This window comes from Phalacrocorax carbo, chromosome 1 (assembly GCF_963921805.1).
Source record: "Phalacrocorax carbo chromosome 1, bPhaCar2.1, whole genome shotgun sequence".
NCBI lineage: Eukaryota > Metazoa > Chordata > Aves > Suliformes > Phalacrocoracidae > Phalacrocorax > Phalacrocorax carbo.
In genome coordinates this window covers 87,499,088-87,518,381 of record NC_087513.1, presented here as the reverse complement: position 1 = coordinate 87,518,381, position 19,294 = coordinate 87,499,088, and the positions used below count along the sequence as shown (strand labels likewise).

At 37.9% G+C, this 19,294-nt stretch overlaps 1 protein-coding gene across 4 annotated transcripts in view; it reads right to left on the bottom strand.

Annotated features, from left to right (window-relative positions):
* SPAG17 (sperm associated antigen 17) overlaps positions 1-19,294 on the bottom strand; it is a 115,499-nt gene that overhangs the window by 46,088 nt on the left and 50,117 nt on the right. For all 4 annotated transcript variants that reach the window (XR_010375159.1, XM_064465217.1, XM_064465226.1 and 1 more), the window contains exons 15-23: positions 17,684-17,772; positions 16,905-17,021; positions 15,199-15,353; positions 10,565-10,644; positions 8,701-8,795; positions 7,210-7,446; positions 4,450-4,561; positions 3,763-3,891; positions 1,692-1,805 (exon numbers count right to left, since the gene is read on the bottom strand). Coding sequence is in view for 3 of the 4 variants with exons in the window: in XM_064465217.1 (XP_064321287.1) it covers positions 1,692-1,805; positions 3,763-3,891; positions 4,450-4,561; positions 7,210-7,446; positions 8,701-8,795; positions 10,565-10,644; positions 15,199-15,353; positions 16,905-17,021; positions 17,684-17,772 (1,128 nt within the window). In the remaining variant the exon portion in view is untranslated. The remainder of the gene's footprint in view (positions 1-1,691; positions 1,806-3,762; positions 3,892-4,449; positions 4,562-7,209; positions 7,447-8,700; positions 8,796-10,564; positions 10,645-15,198; positions 15,354-16,904; positions 17,022-17,683; positions 17,773-19,294) is intronic.

Sequence of the window (19,294 nt, the reverse complement as noted above, 5' to 3'; positions counted from 1 at the left end):
GGCAACTGTCCAATAAAATCGTTAGTGATTGCAATCCATCTTGTCAGGAGAATATAAATATCCATGTGTACTCTCGTGATTTCATCAAGGCACAAAGAGCAAGTGCAAAGGTTCTATAATACCCAGAGAGGAAAGCTCCACAGGTGCTCAGGCAGTGCCAGATTCACAAAGCAATGAGGAGCTTACTTCTAAGTCTGATTGTAAGATGGCCTGAAGTTAGATTTTGGTCATGCTAGAGAAAACAAATAATTCAAAACTTAAACAAATATTAACATTTAACCAAGAAATTATAAAGATGCATAAAGCTGGCAAACAGCCTGAAGCCTTTTGTGATCTTAGCTTCCCTAAATGGAAGACAGAAGAGATAAAATCAGAAAAACAATACGAAAAATGAGAAAAACAATAAGATTTTTTCCAATTGTTTTGAGAAAAACAATAAGAAAAATGAGAAAAACAGAAAAATGAGCATTAGAGAGGTTCCAAAAAATTATTTCCATAATGCAGGGAAAATGAGTAATTTACACCCAATTTAATTAATCAGTGGAGAGAAACTGTGGATTACATGGCATACTGTTCTACATTAGGGATGGGTGGCATATGAGAATAGTCTAAGCCAGAATATTTCTGGTCAGAATTTGTCTGAGTACTTATGATACAAACATCAAAAAGGGGAATTAGGCATGAGCAAGTGATTGCAAAAAAACTGCAAACAATCAAAGAACGGCAGTCAGCAGTGCTACACTAAAGCTCAGCGTGGCAAGGATTATTCTAATGTAGAATAGGATGCTTATGGTAGATGTGAAAAAACCTGAACATCACAGCTGACATGTAGGTGTTTAATTACACATGTCTCTCTTCTATGACAAAATACAAATTTTCACAGTCCATTACACTGCAGATGCTCTCTTGGCCCAAGTTTTAGAAGTCCTTTTTCAGTAATTAATTTGTAAAATGTATTTGAGTAATTAAAACTGATTCTATAGTTGAATGGTTTACCACAGTCCACACAAAGATGCATTCAATTAAATGTTGTCATATTTTAAGAGCTGAAAAATGCTGGGATTGTTTTCTGATTAGAGGAGGGGTTCACTTTTATACGTATGATGGTTTCAGTGGCCTTTCAAATGTAATGGAAACAAAAAGCTCTTGGTAAAAGCAGATGCTGTTTTCACTGTGGTTTTGTGAAGCAATTGCTTCCAGTTGGTGAATGTGTTTATTGAAAGGCTGAGAGAAATCCCTCATTATGTCTGTACAACTGTAACCTAAAGTCCAACTCCTAACGTAAAATGAAAGTTCCATAATCACCTATATAAGTTTACAAAAATATTATTTCTTGGAAAACCAAGAAGGTTCCTCAGCAAATCACATTTTCTTTGGCTCAAATTAATTGGCTGATTTTCCTGGGCTACTTAATAACAATACTTGTAAGTTTCTCCCTACACTGCTCTGTTTTCACAGTAAGTAAAAAAGCACAGAGACCTTCCTCCATTTCGAAATCTGAATCACAGAATATTCTTGACAATGTCATTTCATCTCGAGCCTTGCTGAAAATTCCCCACCATGTAGTAACAGCTGCTGAGAAAGGCAGAATTGCATGCAACAAATTATTGGGTTAAGGAGTGTATGGAGAAAAAGAAAAAAAAAAATCCCCCTATGGTTCTCAAATATCCTGTTCTATTTGCTTACTTTACCTGCTGTCTTCCCTGTAGGTCCATAATAGCTCAGGGACAGCTGGATTCCATTTTCCAAGGTGGCTGAAAAAGATCCAAACTTGCTCACAGCTTTCTTTTGATTTTTCAATTCTCCTTTAGAAAAAATTAGAATGAATTTTAAAGATAGCAACACATGTCAGAACCACCTGACCTGCAAAGCAATGACTGGTGTGAACAGTGGCATTTCAATGTGGATGACTAACCTGTAAAATAGATTAATAAAAGACAGGGAAAATTTTATTATATACTACTGTATGAGTGGAATGATAGTCAGTTTTGTGATACCGCTATGATTTTTCATGTAGAAATTGCATTCTAATTAGCTAGATATGTAAAAACACGTTTAATAGCAACAACTAGCAAAAGTCTTTGTGAATTTAAACTGCAAAAGAACCTAGTCCTGGAATCAAGGATCCTTGTTTCTGTTCCCTACTTGGCTGACAAGAATGCTGAACTGCTCATTTCTATCAGGCATGGCCTATGCAGTAATAAAAGTCACTGCCTCTAAGGTACTGTCACAGGCACTGTATCTTGAGAAGAAAGTAAAAGAAAGGAGAAAAAGTTGAGAAATTAGATCCAATGATATGCCTGGCATTTGTGAAAGCAGATCAGGAGACAAGCTCACTTAGGGATGCAGGACAAGATGTCATGTGATGAGTGCTTGATCCTTGAAAACCATGTGGCCCATGCACAGTAAAACCTCTGAGACAGTGACACTGGGTCCTCCCTTGCCTCTAGTTCAACTCCTACTGCCTTAAAGGAAGAGTCTGCTGGTAAAAGGAAACCCTTGGGATTTCCAGTATGGGGAACAGCTTCTTAAAACTGTGAGGAGCAGCAGAGAAGACAACAAAAGAAGGTTAAGGCAGGTGCCCAACACCTAGCCATCTCCCAGTTCTTTCATCAACAAGGCACAGATGCTGAGACTTTGTCTGCTCCTATTTACTGCCATTGCAATGTTTATCAGTGACTACCACCTGCAGCATGCTGTTTTGACATTTTGACTGCATTAAAAGCTCACCATTGTACCATTCAGCTACTGCCAAGTATCAGAGTTGGATTAATTCTTCTCTTCCTTACTGCCTTTCTATAATGTACTCCTGCCTACACAGGAGGAAAGCATCTCACTTGTGCCAAGTGAATACAACTTGCCTCAGATGCTGGCACACTGGTGATTTAAAGTACTATTTGGCAGACCTCAGATTTCAGAAGGGCACAGAAGAAACATCTTATCTGCAGAAGGGATGCAAATTTTCTATTAGACAACCTACAATTACATCAGTGGTGGCAGCTGAAGCCAAGGAGAGGAGCAAGGGCAGGATGCTTTCTGACACTGATGAAGATAAAAAGAGCTAACACACCTAAAAAAGTCATACTTTTCCAATACTCTCCTGTTCAGTGAAGGCAATTCCATAGTGTTTTTTGCAAACATATATACAAATCATTACGGACTGGATTCCTTCTTGGAAACACTTTCACCTGGGTTCAGAAAGGATTTGGATTCAATGCTTTCTGAGTGTTAGTAACATGTCAACCAGCACTAGAAGCTGCTGAACTGCAGAAAGATCTGTTTCTACAGCAAAAGTCTTGAGGACGCACTAGTGATATGGTCACCTGACCCACAAATGGAGGTACAGTTCTGTGGGGGAAATCTTCCCTTTCAAGGGCAGACATTTATTCTGGTCACAATGGACATGATTCAGTTTGCATCTTCTTAGGCTTTCCCAGGCCATGTTAAAACCTGAAGGAGTCCTCTACTAAATAAGAAAATTATTTTCTTAAGGAATAGTGACTCTTTTCATTGATTTCCTTGCTTTGGAAAAGAGACTGGTTTGCACCTGTTGACCTGTACTGTGGTTCTACATCTTTGTAAGATCTCTACATGGTGTTTAAGTCAGCCAACTGGATTTTTACTTCTGTTTACAGAACGCTGATTTTATTTACTCTCTGCCATTAGTAGGGATTTATTTTATGTTAGTTGATAAGGTTTGCATCCAGTTACTAAATATGCCAAACCATTAATTCTTTATATCAGTGATGTCAATCCACTAACCTGATCTAATTTTCTGTTCTTCATTAATTTCTTGCACTTCAATTTCTTTTAAGTTTTTCTTGGGGTCTGTGATATGAATGAAGAAATTGTGGTTGTCTTTCATCACTTTCACCTTTACCAAAGTTACATCTGCAAAGCAACGGGATATTATTATTGCTCCCACCAGGCTTCAGGACTGCCCCACACCCAAAAAAAACCCTACACCTGCAACTATAAAGCACACAAAACCCAAAATTGCTCAGAAGTGGACTGAATTGCTTTGTGGTTGACCAAGACAACAAAATTAAGGTTAAATGAATTTAGACTAAATATTCAAAAACTTCCTGACACTAAGATCTGAGAGGCTGCAGAATAACCCCATTGCTTAGATATATTGCACGTCACTGGACAAATTATTCGAACATGCATTCTTGGAGTACCATGCATTGGTTGCCATGGAACAAAGAAATATGAACAGATTTTTCTCAACTTCTAATCCTCTGGTACTTTATTTATCAATTGTTAACATACTACAGGAAAACATAAACACTAGTAGTGATAGAGGCTAATACAGAATTACATGGTACTCTCACAATGTCTTTAACTGAACTTCTACTACCGAGATGTGAAAGTGCATTTATGGATCAAGAAACTATGCCATCAGTTAGTAAATGAGTCAAAGCAATGCATAAAGAATTAAAGAATCACCTTTTACAAACTCTATCTTCTCTACTTGAATCTGTCCTCCATCAGATGGGAAAAGATATCGAGTGGTTCCTGATACTTGAATGAGATCCTCCCCTGTATTGTAGCCAAGAAACTGGAAAAAAGAAGTTTTAGATTATGCATAAATGAGAAAGAGCGAGCCATGAAAGAGGCAAATGAAGGACAGATCATCAGGTGCCCACTGTTCTCATCAACATTTTTTGCTTAGATGTTTAACTAATGTAATAATGATTTTAACAAATAGGTAGTGTGTTATTCTCATATCCAAATGATTTCTTAGTTACTAATTGAATAACCTGTTACACATGAGAGCAGAATCTGGTCCTTCACTGGTATGGAGCCATCATGGAAACTGAAGAATAGCAAGTAGACTAGTGGCTTAACGTATAATCACAGAATCACAGAATGGTAGGGGTCGGAAGGGACCTCTGGAGATCATCTTGTCCAACCCCCTTGCTTGAGCAGGCACACCTAGAGCAAGGGGCACAGGAACGCATCCAGGTGGGTTTTGAATGTCTCCAAAGAAGGAGACTCCACAACCTCCCTGGGCAGCCTGTTCCACTGCTCTGTCACCCTCACAGGAAAGAAGTTTTTTCTCATATTCAGGTGGAACTTCCTGTGTTCCAACTTGAGCCCATTGCCCCTTGTCCTATCATTGGGCACTAATGAAAAGAGCCTAGTCACATCATCCTGACACCCACCCTTTAGATATTTATAGGTATTGATGAAATCCGCCCTCAGACTTTTCTTCTCCAGGCTAAACAAACCCAAGTCTCTCAGCCTTTCTTCATATAGGAGATGCTCCAGTCCCCTGATCATCTTAGTAGCTCTCCACTGGACTTGCTCAAGGAGTTCCACACCCTTAAACTGGGGGGCCCAAAATTGGACACAGTACTCCAAATGTGGTCTTATCAGGGCAGAGTAGAGGGGGAGGACAACCTCTTTCAATCTGCTGGCCACACTCCTTTTAATGCATCCCAGGATACTGCTGGCCTTCTTGGCCACAAGGGCACAGTGCTGGCTCAGGGTCAGCTTGCTGTCCACCAGCACTCCAAGGTCCTTCTCAGCAGAGCTGCTTTCCAGCAGTTCAGCCCCCAGCCTGTACTGGTGCATGGGGTTGTTCCTCCCCAGGTGCAGGACCTTGCACTTGCTCTTATTGAATTTCATGAGGTTCCCCTTGGCCCAGCTCTCCAGCCTGTCCAGGTTTCCCTGAATGGCAGCACAGCCTTCTGGCATATCAGCCACTCCTCTCAGCTTGGTATCATCAGCAAACTTGCTGAGGGTACACTCTATCCCATCATCCAGGTCATTGATGAATATGTTGAACAGGACTGGACCCAGCACAGACCCCTGGGGATCACCACTAGTGACAGGCCTCCATCCAGACTCTGCTCTGTTGATCACGACCCTCTGAGTTCTGTTGTTGAGCCATTTCTCAATCCACCTCACTGTCCACTCATCCAACCCACGCTTCCTTAGCTTGCCCGTGAGGAGGCTATGGGAGACAGTGTCGAATGCCTTACTGAAGTCAAGATAGACAACATCCACTGCTCTCCCTTTGTTGGCCAGGCCAGTCACGCCATCGTAGAAGGCTATCAGGTTGGTCAAGCATGATCTTCCCCTGGTGAATCCATGGTGACTACTTCTGATAACCTTCTTTTCCTCTACATGCCTGAAGATGACCTCCAGGATGAACTGCTCCATCATCTTTCCAGGGGTGGAGGTGGGGCTGACTGGCCTATAGTTCCCCAGGTCCTCCTTCTTGCCCTTTTGAAGGTTGGAGTGACATTTGCTGTCCTCCAGTCCTTGGGCACCTCTCCTGTCCTCGAGAGGACAGGAACGAAATGGGAAGGAAAGAAGAATTCTGGCCAAGTGCAAAGATACAAAGTACAATGCCATGGGATCAGATAAAGGGCATATAAAGATTCAGCTTTCCACCCTCTAGATTTTGGAATTCAGACACTGTAAATCTGACTTTTAGATTGCTGTGCCTTCCAAAGAGCCACAAATTGGCATAAGTTAGGTGAGTGTACTCAGGTTCAGACTGAAATGTTGTATATTTCCGAGTCTGAAGTTTATACTCAAGCAAGTTTAGACTAAAAGATATTGACCTACACAAGTTTTGAATGCAAGGCTTTGACGCTGCAAATATAAAGCAGTGCAAACTGCCTAAAAACTGTTTGGATACAACTAGTGAAGAGCTCCCTCTAAGAAATATCCCTCTATTAATGTAACAGGCAGAATAGCTGCCTCCAAGAACATGAATTTTGTAACAGGAAATGGAAGAAGCAGTGAACTCCTTTTACTTGATTTCCAACGTAGACAGACAAAAGTTCAACTAGGTCTAGCAGTCCCTGAATACGGGATTTGGAACAGGTCTTTATGTTCCCCTTTCCTACCCTCTCCCATGAAAACCACATTTTTAGGCAAAATTCATCCCATGCATGTATTTTTTATGGACACAAAACCACGATCAACTTACCTTTGTGTTCATGTCATATGTGCCAAAACCCATCCAAGTTAAATAGTCTTGTGTATGATAATCTTAAACATAAAGAAACTGCTTTCCAAAACTTTTAGGAAAGGATCTGCTGCTAAAATGATGGAGTTGAACAAGACCTAGGTAGGCTTAATTTGCTCTGAACTCCAATTTCACAACGGATAGTATCTTTGCTGTAATCTTGACTCTCTGTATAAATAGTTAGTGCTTTCCTAACATGGTGCAATAATATGACTCCTTACCTTATAAGCTTTCTCAGAATGTGGTTCTGGGATGCTGGGATCCTCCTGAAGTTCAGGGGCTTTTGCTGGCTCATCTTTAAACTTCTCTTTGGAGGGTTTCTGGTTGGAACCTTTACTTTCTTCATGTATTATTATCTCCTGTCCTTCCTTTTTACCTCTTGAATTTTCTGTTTTTCCTTTTTTTGCTTCCGTAAGTTGTTCTTCCTCTAGAAATCGGTCCTGCTCTTCCTTCCAAGCCTATGTAATATGTTAGGAATTCAAATTACTGCAGTTCTCTTTGTATTACAAGATATTTCATATGTGCATGCTGAAAAGAGTACAAGTAAGCAAACTCAAAGGAACCAATGTTCTAAGCCACTCTCACTCACATGTTTTCCAAATGCGTCGACAGTTTTACAATATTGCACACTATATTTTGCATAAAATTACTGACTCATTCAATCCATAGGATCAGTCATTCTTGACCACAGGAGGTATATAAAATAATTATTTGTATTTTACACATTCAGTAATAAAAGGATTATTTTGTTGTGGACTTTTCCACAACATGTTTATCATGAAATCAGAATGCATCACTGGCATTATTTTATTCCCAAAATGCAACTGTGAGACAAACTGATTTTATTCTTCTACAGAAAGAGGAATGAGGTATCAATGCCCAGAGTTAGAATTACCAATTTTTATCAGGAAGACAAGAGACATCCAAGATTTTCCAGATTATTTAGGGCTTTGTAGCATTTTATAGTCTAAGCATATCAAAGCACAAGCATTTATGTGGAAGAAATGGCAAGCATTCACAGTTACAAGTTAGCATTAGCCTAACTTGAGCCGTGTCATCTCAAGTTGAGTACCCAGGAATTGGTGAGGAGTCAAAACAAAAGCAGGTGAGTATAACATCAATTAAGCTAGACTTGTGCAGATTAATGGACAGTGCCAATGCTAAGACTTAAAAAAATGTGTGCTTAGCTCCTACCTTAGCCAGAAACTTACTGTGTGAACCTAGCTGACTCAATTGATCTGTAGTGCACGACAGTGGTCTACATCTATAAAATGGGATTCCCCATTTCCATCACAAGGGAACTCTGAGGTACCATATTTACATTCCTTACTTTCAAAGAGATGTAGATCGTGAAAGTAGAACTTGGGTACGTAAGCAGTTCCATGAACCTGGATCTTATGCTTTCAAAATTTATACAGAAAACTTAAATGACAAGTAGGATATTATCCATAACTCTCGTTTCCTAGTTCTGCAATTATGAATTGCTTTTGGAATGTCTAGTCTAATTCCAGTCTTCCCTTAAGAAAATAACATAACATAACTGAATCAATAAGAAATAAATTAAAGAAGACAAGAAATAAAGTATACAAAAAATAGCCAAGAGCAGAAAAACTAAGAGGACTAAGTCAAGTCTACGTAAGAATGAAGGCTTACCTTCCGGGGAAAGCAGTGTTATTTAGTCAATTTCAGAAACATACATATTTTTGCCTTACCTTTAGAGAGCCTTCTCTGATAAAAGGACTTCTTTCCTTGTTGGATTGGGATTCTGGAATAGTCTCCACTACGCTCTCAGGTCCTAACATGCTACCTTTGAGAAATGAAAGGGGAATAAATGAGGTTATAAATATATGAAAATGTAATAGTTTTTTTAAATGGAAAAATAAAAATAAAATAATTGCAAGTAAATAAAAAATATATATTTGTAAATAGTAAAAGTATAAAAGTAGAATAAAGAAATTGTTAAAATATTTTTGGAGAGAAAATAGACTGTTCAGGTTAGAAGAAACTTGTCTAATAACTAGTATTACTTGATAGTCATAACTGGGGACCAAATATGCTTAACAATATGTCAACATATTTAAAGAGTCACTCTGCTTCTTGCTATTGAAGGCTTTGCTCCTGCAACAAGATTTTTTTTTTATGCAGATGAGCAATGCGGAATAAACAATAAGCAGTATTTATTATTTTTGCTACTACCACTGTTCCAGAATTCAATCCAGTGCTTTAACCAGCCCACCAAACACCAGAACAAGCTAAATACCAGGATCATAGATATTACAACCTTTCAAGTAAAAACAGTTAATAAATGCTGTCTGAACCCTCAAACCTTCACTAAATAAACACCATATCCCCTGTTTACTATTAGGGCTTTATAGCATCTATCACTCATGAAAAGGGTATAGATAAACCCCTATCAAGGGTTTTATATTGTGGTTGGATAACCAATATTAACCTACTAGAAAAAACAAATTAAAGTACACTATCAGAAACTTCTACTTCAATTACTTTGTATTAAAAAGTAAAAATTGCAGTGTGGGCTACAACACTGCCAGTGAAATTGAAATCACCTACATGCACTGTTGCCCATCTGCACATCCCAGCTAGAGGCGATTATCTCCTTTCAGCAAGTAAACTTCTGTCTGAATCATATCTGTCATGAGGCACCAGATGGGCAAGACTCAATCTAGTTCCTGTGACAGCTTGATAGGTACAAATTATGCTTTAGAAGTCATAACCATCCTTTCAGTTTCCAAACTATGATCAGACATGTAACTGGGCTGAGGAAAAACATTCCTATTTTTGTAAACGCTAATTGCTAGTACTAGAAGGTTTCGAAGTGCGTTCTTAAAGAAGGTGAACAAAGCAAAGGCTAAATATCAACAAACGCTTGTTAATACCATTTAAACACACAAATAGACAATTTGGACAAAAGTTCTCTTCTGTCAAAAGGGGTTTTCAGATTTTGCTACCTGCTCAACAGTTACTGTATGAACTGCTTACAATTTTTGCTATCCAAAATGTTGCTTGTAATTAAAGTTTGCTCTGCTGTCTAGTCAATTCCAGTTTCCAGTTTTAGCTTCTAGCCCTCAGCTTCTGACTTCCAGCTGTTATCCTGCCCTTTTAAAAAGGAATTTTCCTGAACCATGTTGCCAACTGCAACTACTGCTCATATCTTCACATGTTCAGTCATCTAACCAGAGATTCATATTTGTATGTAATCCTTGAAGTAATTCCATTAAACAAACACAGGTGTTGTAACTTGACATTAGAGGTCTCAGTTTTCAGAACAGGGGATGATGCAGAATATTTAAAGATGTGTATTTAATTCACATCAAAACATATTTAAGTCTATACAGATGACAAAACATGGTTATCCTACGAAAAAATATATGCAATTCTACTCTGAACAACTTTGGGTCTCAACACTCAACATGAAAGAGGAATTTCCTAGGATAAAACAAAAAGATGCCCATTTTTGGTTTTCTCAGGGAAGCCAATTTTTTTGACAGCACATGCAGGCAATTCCAAAGGTCCTTCTGCCATAGCTTTTTCCAGTTTAAGAGACTATTTCCTTACCCATTTTCTCTTCTTGGTATTTGACTTCCTCTTCTTTCACCCAGTCTTCTATTGAGTTGGCCACCAGCTCAAGATAGTTCCTGAAAAGCACAACATTTCTCTATTTACCATAATACAGTTTTCACTAATATGATTTCAGGTCAAACAAGATCACTTGGCTTCTCAGCTTCTTATGCAAATATTATTCTATAACCTTTGACAGAAGGCTGGCATTTGATGGGGTTTCACTCAGTTTTTACAGGTACTTTTGCCCAGCTGGTATTTGCTTGATATATTTATGTTTGGGATTTTGGTTCTCCTTTCTATACCGATATGAGAAATTTGTCTTCCAAAGAATGCCTGCCTTCAAAGAAAATCCAGAAAGTCAGAAAACAGAGACATTCAGTTTAAGAAAGGTTGAGACTAACTCTCCTCCTCACTGTTTAACCACCAGGATAACTTATTTGCTTAGCTGCTCTTAATTTATATTGTCTTTTAGAATATCCTTCGTTTGTTCTGCAACTGCGGAAATGTTATTCTATCTAATTTTCAGCTCTTCTGTATCAGTATGACAAAAAAGGTGCTTGGAAATTGTCATCCAAATCCAGATTCAAGAGTGGACTGTAGCCTGGCATAATTTTTGAATATTCACAATTAACAGATGAAGTGAACACTGAATAACAAATTGATCCAGAGCTTGCAGTTGGTATTGATAGTTGCATTGTCTCACCTTCCAAAGGTGTCAGAAATGACTGCTATAGTAGTTCATTGTGAACAACTGCTTCCAAGGCAGGATGAAACCTGCAAGTCTTATATGCAGTTGCCACTCAACCCCTTGCTTGGAGTGTTACCTTAATTCTTTAAAGTGAAATTCTACCTGTGTGCAAAACTAAAAAGGGCTTTTAAAGAATGCATGAAGTTCAGTTGTCTTCACAATGCTTTCCACCTGTAAGTTCAAGATGATTCAATTGTACCCAAAAGCTCTGTATGCATTAGTTTTTGGTTGTGAACATGTAGGCAGGACAATCAAATCTTGATTTCATGACAGTTTCAAAGCTCTTATTGCAGTATTACATTGTATGACCAAGAGAACTGACATGTAGGCTACCTACACAGACTGGAGATGTGTACCTCTAAGCTGTACACAAAGTGTATACAAGTCTCTCTCAGCTCCTGCAATGTATGCGGAGCCTGCTTTGGGAAATGTGCATGGAGAAACTGTGGACCATTTACTCAGTAGGGACTAGGTGACTCGTCTTCAGATAGAACCAAAGCTATAAAAACAAAGGTGTTGAAAACAAAAGGCAAAACTAGGCTGGAACCTAGAGTTGCCAATATTGGAATAACTTGAAGATGAATATACGTTATAAATAAAAAAGAGATTATTCGTGTGGAAAATATTTAAGGGCAATGAAACAGTCATTCAAAGTCAAAAATACACATTCTATTAATATGTATTCTGATGTCACTACTGCCAATGTCTGACTCAGAATCATTTCTCAGAAAGGATTATTCTTTTCCAGTAACTTGTGTAATGTGTTTACCATGAAACAGTAAACAAATGTCATTAACTTTGAGCAAAAGAATAGTTTTGATAATGTCTGAATTCATTTGGCCTCCTGTTAGAGTGGCTACTTATCCTAACCAGAGCTGAAATGTCTTATATGCAAGTATTACTGCAGATACATGTGTACCTGCCTTTGGATCCCCCTAGTCAGTAGTATCCATTGGATTTCATGGGCAGCCTCCTGCTGCCTACCCTTTGAACAGCACAATTCCCAAATTTTGGATGTTCTACATGAATTACATGACCTGATATCCATAGAGAAGAAGGAAGGGTAACTGGGATCTCCAGGAGCAAAAGCTGCTGCAACATAAGAAATTTAATTTTCCCCTTGCATGACAATTTGCTTTAACAGGCCCCACTATAATTAACTCATTAGCAGGTAACGAAAGTATATTCCAGAGAGCAACTATGGAACAACCTACAAAGTGGGTCTGTGGTCTATAAGATGTCACAATAAAAAAGTAACAACCGAACACAGACAGAGAACTCCTAACAGAGAGACAGTCAAGCACAGTATGTGTTGTGTATTTGTAAATCTCCTGTAGTGAATGTGTGACCCTTAAACATATCCCCAAAATTAGAACGACAATAATTTTAATAAAAAGAAAAATCAATAAATTTACTAAACTCATCAGGAGCCAGTTATTTCATACAAAGGTGAAAAACAGTATACTACTGCTTAATTAGTAAGTAGGGTTTGTGCCTGTTTCTGGCAACTCAAGCAGGATCTGGAAGCTAATGCAGGCAACAGCTTGAAGTACTCCAGGTATTTAAAGGCTGTCTTCCACAGAAGTGTTACGTTGCTCGGAAACAAACACTAGCAAATATTTAGGATACTTTGTCTGGAAATCTTAAATATATTTAGCAAAAAGGTTGAATAAGGACAGAAATCGTGCTGATTGTTTTGCAGAGAAAAGGCACGTACAGATGCTACATAACAGAAGCGAATGAGAGCCCATAGCTCTTCAAAGACACTAAGTAGCTTACATAGCAGTGACATTGAATATTTCTATGAAACAAGAGCAAAGCCAAACTTTGTTAGCTTTCATGCCAGTTTCTGTAAGAGCACCTTCCTGCCTTGAAACAGAACCCAATGAAGTGTCACTGAACGAAGACAGCTTGCCCCAAGCAGAAGCTATCTTTAATATCTAAGCCTTGTTTCCAGTGTATGTGGAAGGGTAAGAAGGAAGAAGCATATAGCTATTCCATCCTTAACTGAATTATAATGCATCTACCAGAGAACAAGCTTCATTCCTTCTTTGGATGTAAAATTAGCAACTTTTGTTTTACAGGTATCAAGAGCTGTTCCCATCTTTCAACTGGCCTTGAATTGACTATTTCAGTGCCCTTTCAAGGTAACCAGCCAAATTGTTCTAGGACCCCACAGATGAAAAGTTGTTGCTTCAAGGATAAACACTTCCTGAGGAGGTCTGGTTCCTCACTATCTGCTCCTCCAGACAACATGACAACATGCCATTGGAATGAGGCGTTACTCAGTGTGCGTAAACACCAAGTGACATCTTAGATGTACTAGGATATGTGACCTGGTCTCCAGTGTCTGTTCCAAAAGAGTATGGGTCTCGCGTCATAGGTGTCAGCCCTGTGCGGACATTTCAGATACACCAGGCAGCTAAGCTGGCACCAGGTGTTTTACATTTAAGCAACCCGAATCAGGCCCTTAATGTCCAGTGCCCCAAAGAAGAGTAAGAATAGCTGGCAAAGCAAACAGCTCTGGGCTCCAATAGACTTGTAAAACAGACTTTGACACCATTCACCCTCTGCCTGGGTCTATCTGAATGCAAGACCCAGGTTTACTTGAACACACAATCTCTCACTATCTTTTGGGGAAGATTTCAGCTGTTATACACATGCAAAAAAAAATGATTGACCAGACATTTAGTGGATTTGCCCAACCACAAAACAGCCAGCATTTTCTAGAGGGAACTTTTGTGTTTCTGCTGGTAAGTCTCTTCTGGCTCTGGTCCCAGTCACTGCTAATCACAACACCCATTTTTAATGGAAAATAATTTAAGTCCAAGTGCCTGGAAAGCTGAGATAGATTCACACAGAGTTCCTTGACTGAGAGCAAAAAGGTACAAAATACAACCCAAAATAAGTCTTTAGGAAGGCACACTTTTCCTATTAGCATTCAAACCTGTTCAAATACATAGGTACCAACAAAAGTTGCTATTAAAAGATTCCCATATTCTGATAAATGAGGCCCAGCACTTAGAAAGGGATGCCTGCAGACAAGTTGGGGGGCAGAGGCAGGTGTTTTCCACTGGATAATTTGCTTGAAGTTCTTTTTGATAAATCAAATCTAATTAATCCACAGAGCACCAAAGTGACATGGTTAAAGACAGCTCAATTAAAGTTAGCTCAGCTGTCTCTCCATGGCATTGTAGCTTCTTTACATATCAGTACACGGACACATATTCTATTCTCAGTCCATTATTTGGAATAGCAGTTGGATCCACATAAACCTATATTGCTCTTTCAGTGCAAAAATGTATTACAAAATGAATAGGTCCACTGACAAAACCTCTATTGTGGACACATCATCCACTTGCATACTTCTAACTGGTAAGGAGATAGTGACAAGGAATTAAGAACGTGGTATTCTGTGGAAAAAAAAACCCCACATATTCTAATGTATTCTAAGGGTTTCTAGCTTTTCTTGAAAATTTTTCCTAGTGATGCTCACCCAATTTATGTGTACATAGTTGAAAAAACTGGCAATTATATTCTTAGAATTTTCTTGTTCACGCCCCTCACCTGAGGTGTCCTTCAACATAATTTTCTTGATGTGGATATCCCTAATATGACTTTGCGTGTGTGTGTGCATTATATGTATTTTTATAGTTTGTGATAAGGAGCTACATACAGTTACTGCATGGTTCTCCTTGCTCAGAAAAGCTTTGTCTCAATAGAATTCTTTTGATATAGCACTGTTCTTCACCTGTGTGACTTGATTTCTCATGTGTTATGTCATGGTATCTTTTAATTTCAAAGCTTTGCCCCAAGCATAGTCATGCATGTTTTAATTGAAAATGACTGTGAATGAGACATGAAAGATAAAATCAGTTACCTGAATCCAACATTAGAGTGCAATGCAATATCCCAAGTCTCTTGGCAGAAACGATACTGATTCATAGGATTGTGAAGAACCATTAGCAAAGAGTTATCTTGGGTATGATAAAAGGAATCTATACATCTATATTCTTGGGATGCAGTATGAAGAACCTGAAAAGGAAAGAAATAAAGGTACACCCTCCCTGCACAGTAGCATACGCACAGATGCTACACACCACAGCTTTTAGCAAAAGGTGCTTCAGAACTTCACTCTCCTACAAGATGCATGCAAAGCATTTGGATTCCAGCAATCTGAAGTGTTCAGGCAGGTGGAAATTAAAACTCCACTGCTATTCAATATTGAGAAGAGGCAGTCACTATGCTCCACCTTCTGAGACTGACCATGAATTAAATAGTTCAGCTAAATAATAAACAAATTAATATAAATATTAAACAAATACTTAAACAATATAAATTATGACGTATTTAATATTTAATAAATAATAAAAGAACTATGATATACCAGGTAAAAAATAAATTTACTTTTTTTAGCTCAGTTAAGTTTACTTGCTATTCAATTTGCTATACTATGACCTGCACATCTCTGAGATTTACTGTGTTCTACATTATTCCACTCTGTTCTGTACTGCCCCATCGTTTTCAGTGTTTACATTGTCTTACATAAGTTTGTTACTATAACTTACTTTACAGTTATAGCTAGAAGAAAGCTTTCTTTGACACTATTATTTTTACAGAACTATGCAACTGAGGTAAAATTGAAACAATCCCATCTCAAGAAATGTTCTCATTAAGCATTAGTATCAGCAAACCTTAACATCAGCTGATGTAAAAATTATGTTCAGATGTGACATGTATAAGGAAATATGGAAATACTATTACAAAATGTTATTTTTTTCTTGCAGTTATTTTCCATCAGTATCTTTTGACTACAATCACTTATTATTAACAGTTCAGTTACTATGAGTTTTTTATGTTGCTTAAGAAGGAATTCCCCATGTACTGAAATGTATGACCGGAATTTACAGTTGTAATGCTAAAGTGGTACTGAAAAAGTCCAAGCAGCCTTTCCTTCATCCATGTATAGCGCATGTCAGAACCAAACAATAATTGCAGCATAGGATGCTCAGGACAGCACAGGAGCTAATAATCCACCCCTCCCAGGAGAATGCCTACCAACTTAACTCATCTACACTTGAACTTATCTTTCACATTTGTTCTGCCTTTCTGCAAGATGAATTTTAGTCTTTAGCTTGCAAGATTCTATAAATGAAGCTTGTAGCACTAAAAGCATGAAGTACCATTACAACAAAATTTTCTATTATTTGCCCATAAAACATATACTGCATAGGTACTTGAAAAGTATGCTTTCACATACAGTGCACTAATGAGTCCTGTAACTGCCAGTGAGGATCACCCCTAAGGGCAAGATCTTTTTGTCTCCATCACACGTTTAGCTAAAAGACTCCCTACCAAAAAGGGCAGCTGCAGTTTGGCCAAACCAGGAAACAAAAGCCTTTTACAAACCAAATTTCACACAAGAAACTGAAAAGCAGCTAGAGAACAATGGGTTTTGGTAAAAATGAAAAAGGGATAAAAATGAATTCATTATCTAGCAAGGGAATAACCTGTACTCTGCTACTAAGTCTCTGTACAGCATTCTGAGGGGAGACTGTACGTATAAGATTGTCAGTTCAAAGATACCTGAAGAAGAACATGGGGTTTAAAGTGCTCAGCAAAACTCCAGTCTGTCAAACAACGCCTCTGTGTCTTTTTTATGTCTTCTAAGTTTGGTCCTAGGCCATAATTTTCCAGACTCACCTCAAAATACACCAAAACAAAATAATGACTATCAACATTTCAGTGTCAGTTGTATTAAATTAACTATAATCTTGTTGACTTAATAGACAGCATCCCATGTTGCATCACAGTTAATTGCATAATGCTGCACATGTGTAGACCCGTATGGCACTATTTAATAAAAAACACAATTACTCCCAAAGGTTTTTGGTCTAGTCTTTTTTACAGCAAATATAATCTAAATATTTTTATTATTAGGTTATATGTTTTTGAGTTCTGTAAGCAATTATGAATATTTAAACATGTCCTATGAAGTAATTTTAAAATTGCTATATTTATCCAAGGCTGTATGGCAGGCAGGTGTTTCTGAAGATGCCAAACTACACAGTCTGTTAGCGTGACACAGTTTGGCAATTTCTCTCAATCTCTCATGCTAGTATTTGACCTCTGGTAATCAGTGAAACCAGCATAGAATTGTCATTAGTAGCTTCACCAAGACCAATCACCTTAGAACACAAAGAAAGCGATTTCATAGAGCTTATGGCACTATTCACCAAACATTACAGATTTAATATTTGCATGCAGCATTGCAAAGGAATCCCCAGTAACATATCCTGGCACTGATCAGTATCTTCTGCTGTCTCATGCTATAGAGTACAGTTTATTCTGTTCTTTACACTTGCCATATCAGAAATAGAAGGATCCAATTCTTTATTCAAAACAGGATCAGTCAGACCATGTCTTCCATCTTTGCCATTTGTTTCTGTATGTCCTGGAAATTGAAAACAGAATTTTAAGAAACATGCCAGAAATTTCAGCCGTAAACTCTAAGGTTGGAGTGATGCAATTTCCTTAACCTCCCTGATGAGATTGCCATCAAGTTGAAGATTCCTTTTATGACATTAGTCCAACAAATACACGATCAGCTCTGCCACACTTCTTTCCTAAAAGAGCACTTTAAAACCCAGGGACAAGAAGTGCCAGATAGTTCATTTTAAAAATACAAAAGACAGAAAGGGAAAAAAAAGGGCGGAAAAGGAAAAAAGAAAAAAGCAGAGAATTTTTTGTAAGACCCACTTAAATCATCCTCTTATTTGTCCTATGCTGGCCTTGCATGGTCAAAAAGATTAAAAATGCTCTAAGAAGTGTCCTCAAGACTCATACATGAAGAACCATTTTTCTGCTTACTACACAAGAGAATCAATAACAAGCATTCCTTTGCACAGACGACATAAAAAAGAAGGCAAAATCAATTTTGATATTTTCATACATTTTTGAAAAATGCAAAATTTTAAACTTAAAATTAATTGGATTTATAGGAGTTCTACAAGCTACTGACAGCATATTACTTCCGCCAAGGATCTGACCAGTCATTCCTGATAAACTGTCATTGTTACAGTGGGTACCTGATATGAATAGGATCCCATGGAGAATAACTTCTATGTTCTCATAATTTTTTGAAATAATTTATTTTTAATAGAATTATTTATGCACAGAGTTAGTGCAGAGGTCAGTAATATTTGATCAAAATTCACATGTACAAGGAAAATACTCTTCCTGTGAGAAAATACTTTGGAGAGGGTTAATTTCTAAGTGGCTCGTAACCAGCTCAGCTTCCAGACATATATCTGGCTGTCCTTCTATAGGAAATTAGACCTGTTTACTGACTGCCTTTAGAAGATCTGAGAAATCTGAAAGCAAAAGTTTTCTCTTCCAGGTATTTGCTTTAGTGTTGCAGAAGTGATGAAATGTTGGAGGCTATGTTTATAACTGCAATATTTAGTATTGTGACTAGCATAAAAGTAAAATAAACTAACACCCAAAAAGTTCCCAAAATTCAGAAGAGAGGCAGAGAAGCAGAATTCATTTCGTCTGCTCCAACCTTCTAAGGAAAGGATCGCATCTAAGCTGGTTGCCTAGGCATCTGTATTAGGAAAGCATGGGCAACGCCACGAATCTGATCCTTCTATCTAAAATGTTCCCATTTTAATATGAATGAGAGAGTTATAATGGCTCAAATGTCACATAGTAACTTGCTAAAATATACTAATTGCACAGACTGCAAATGAAGAAAGAAAAAAAATTACATGTATGGATGTATGTGTAACTACAACGTATAGCACACCTTTTTAAATTTTCAACATTTTATATCACCTTCTGGAGTCCCCATGTGTAAGTTATATATCCTTTCCACTTCCTAATACTCATTCACTAGTAATCATCTAATTAACCTTATACATCACTTTTAATTTCACTCAGTGGTTGCTACTGACTTTGTAAAGACTCGGCTGCCA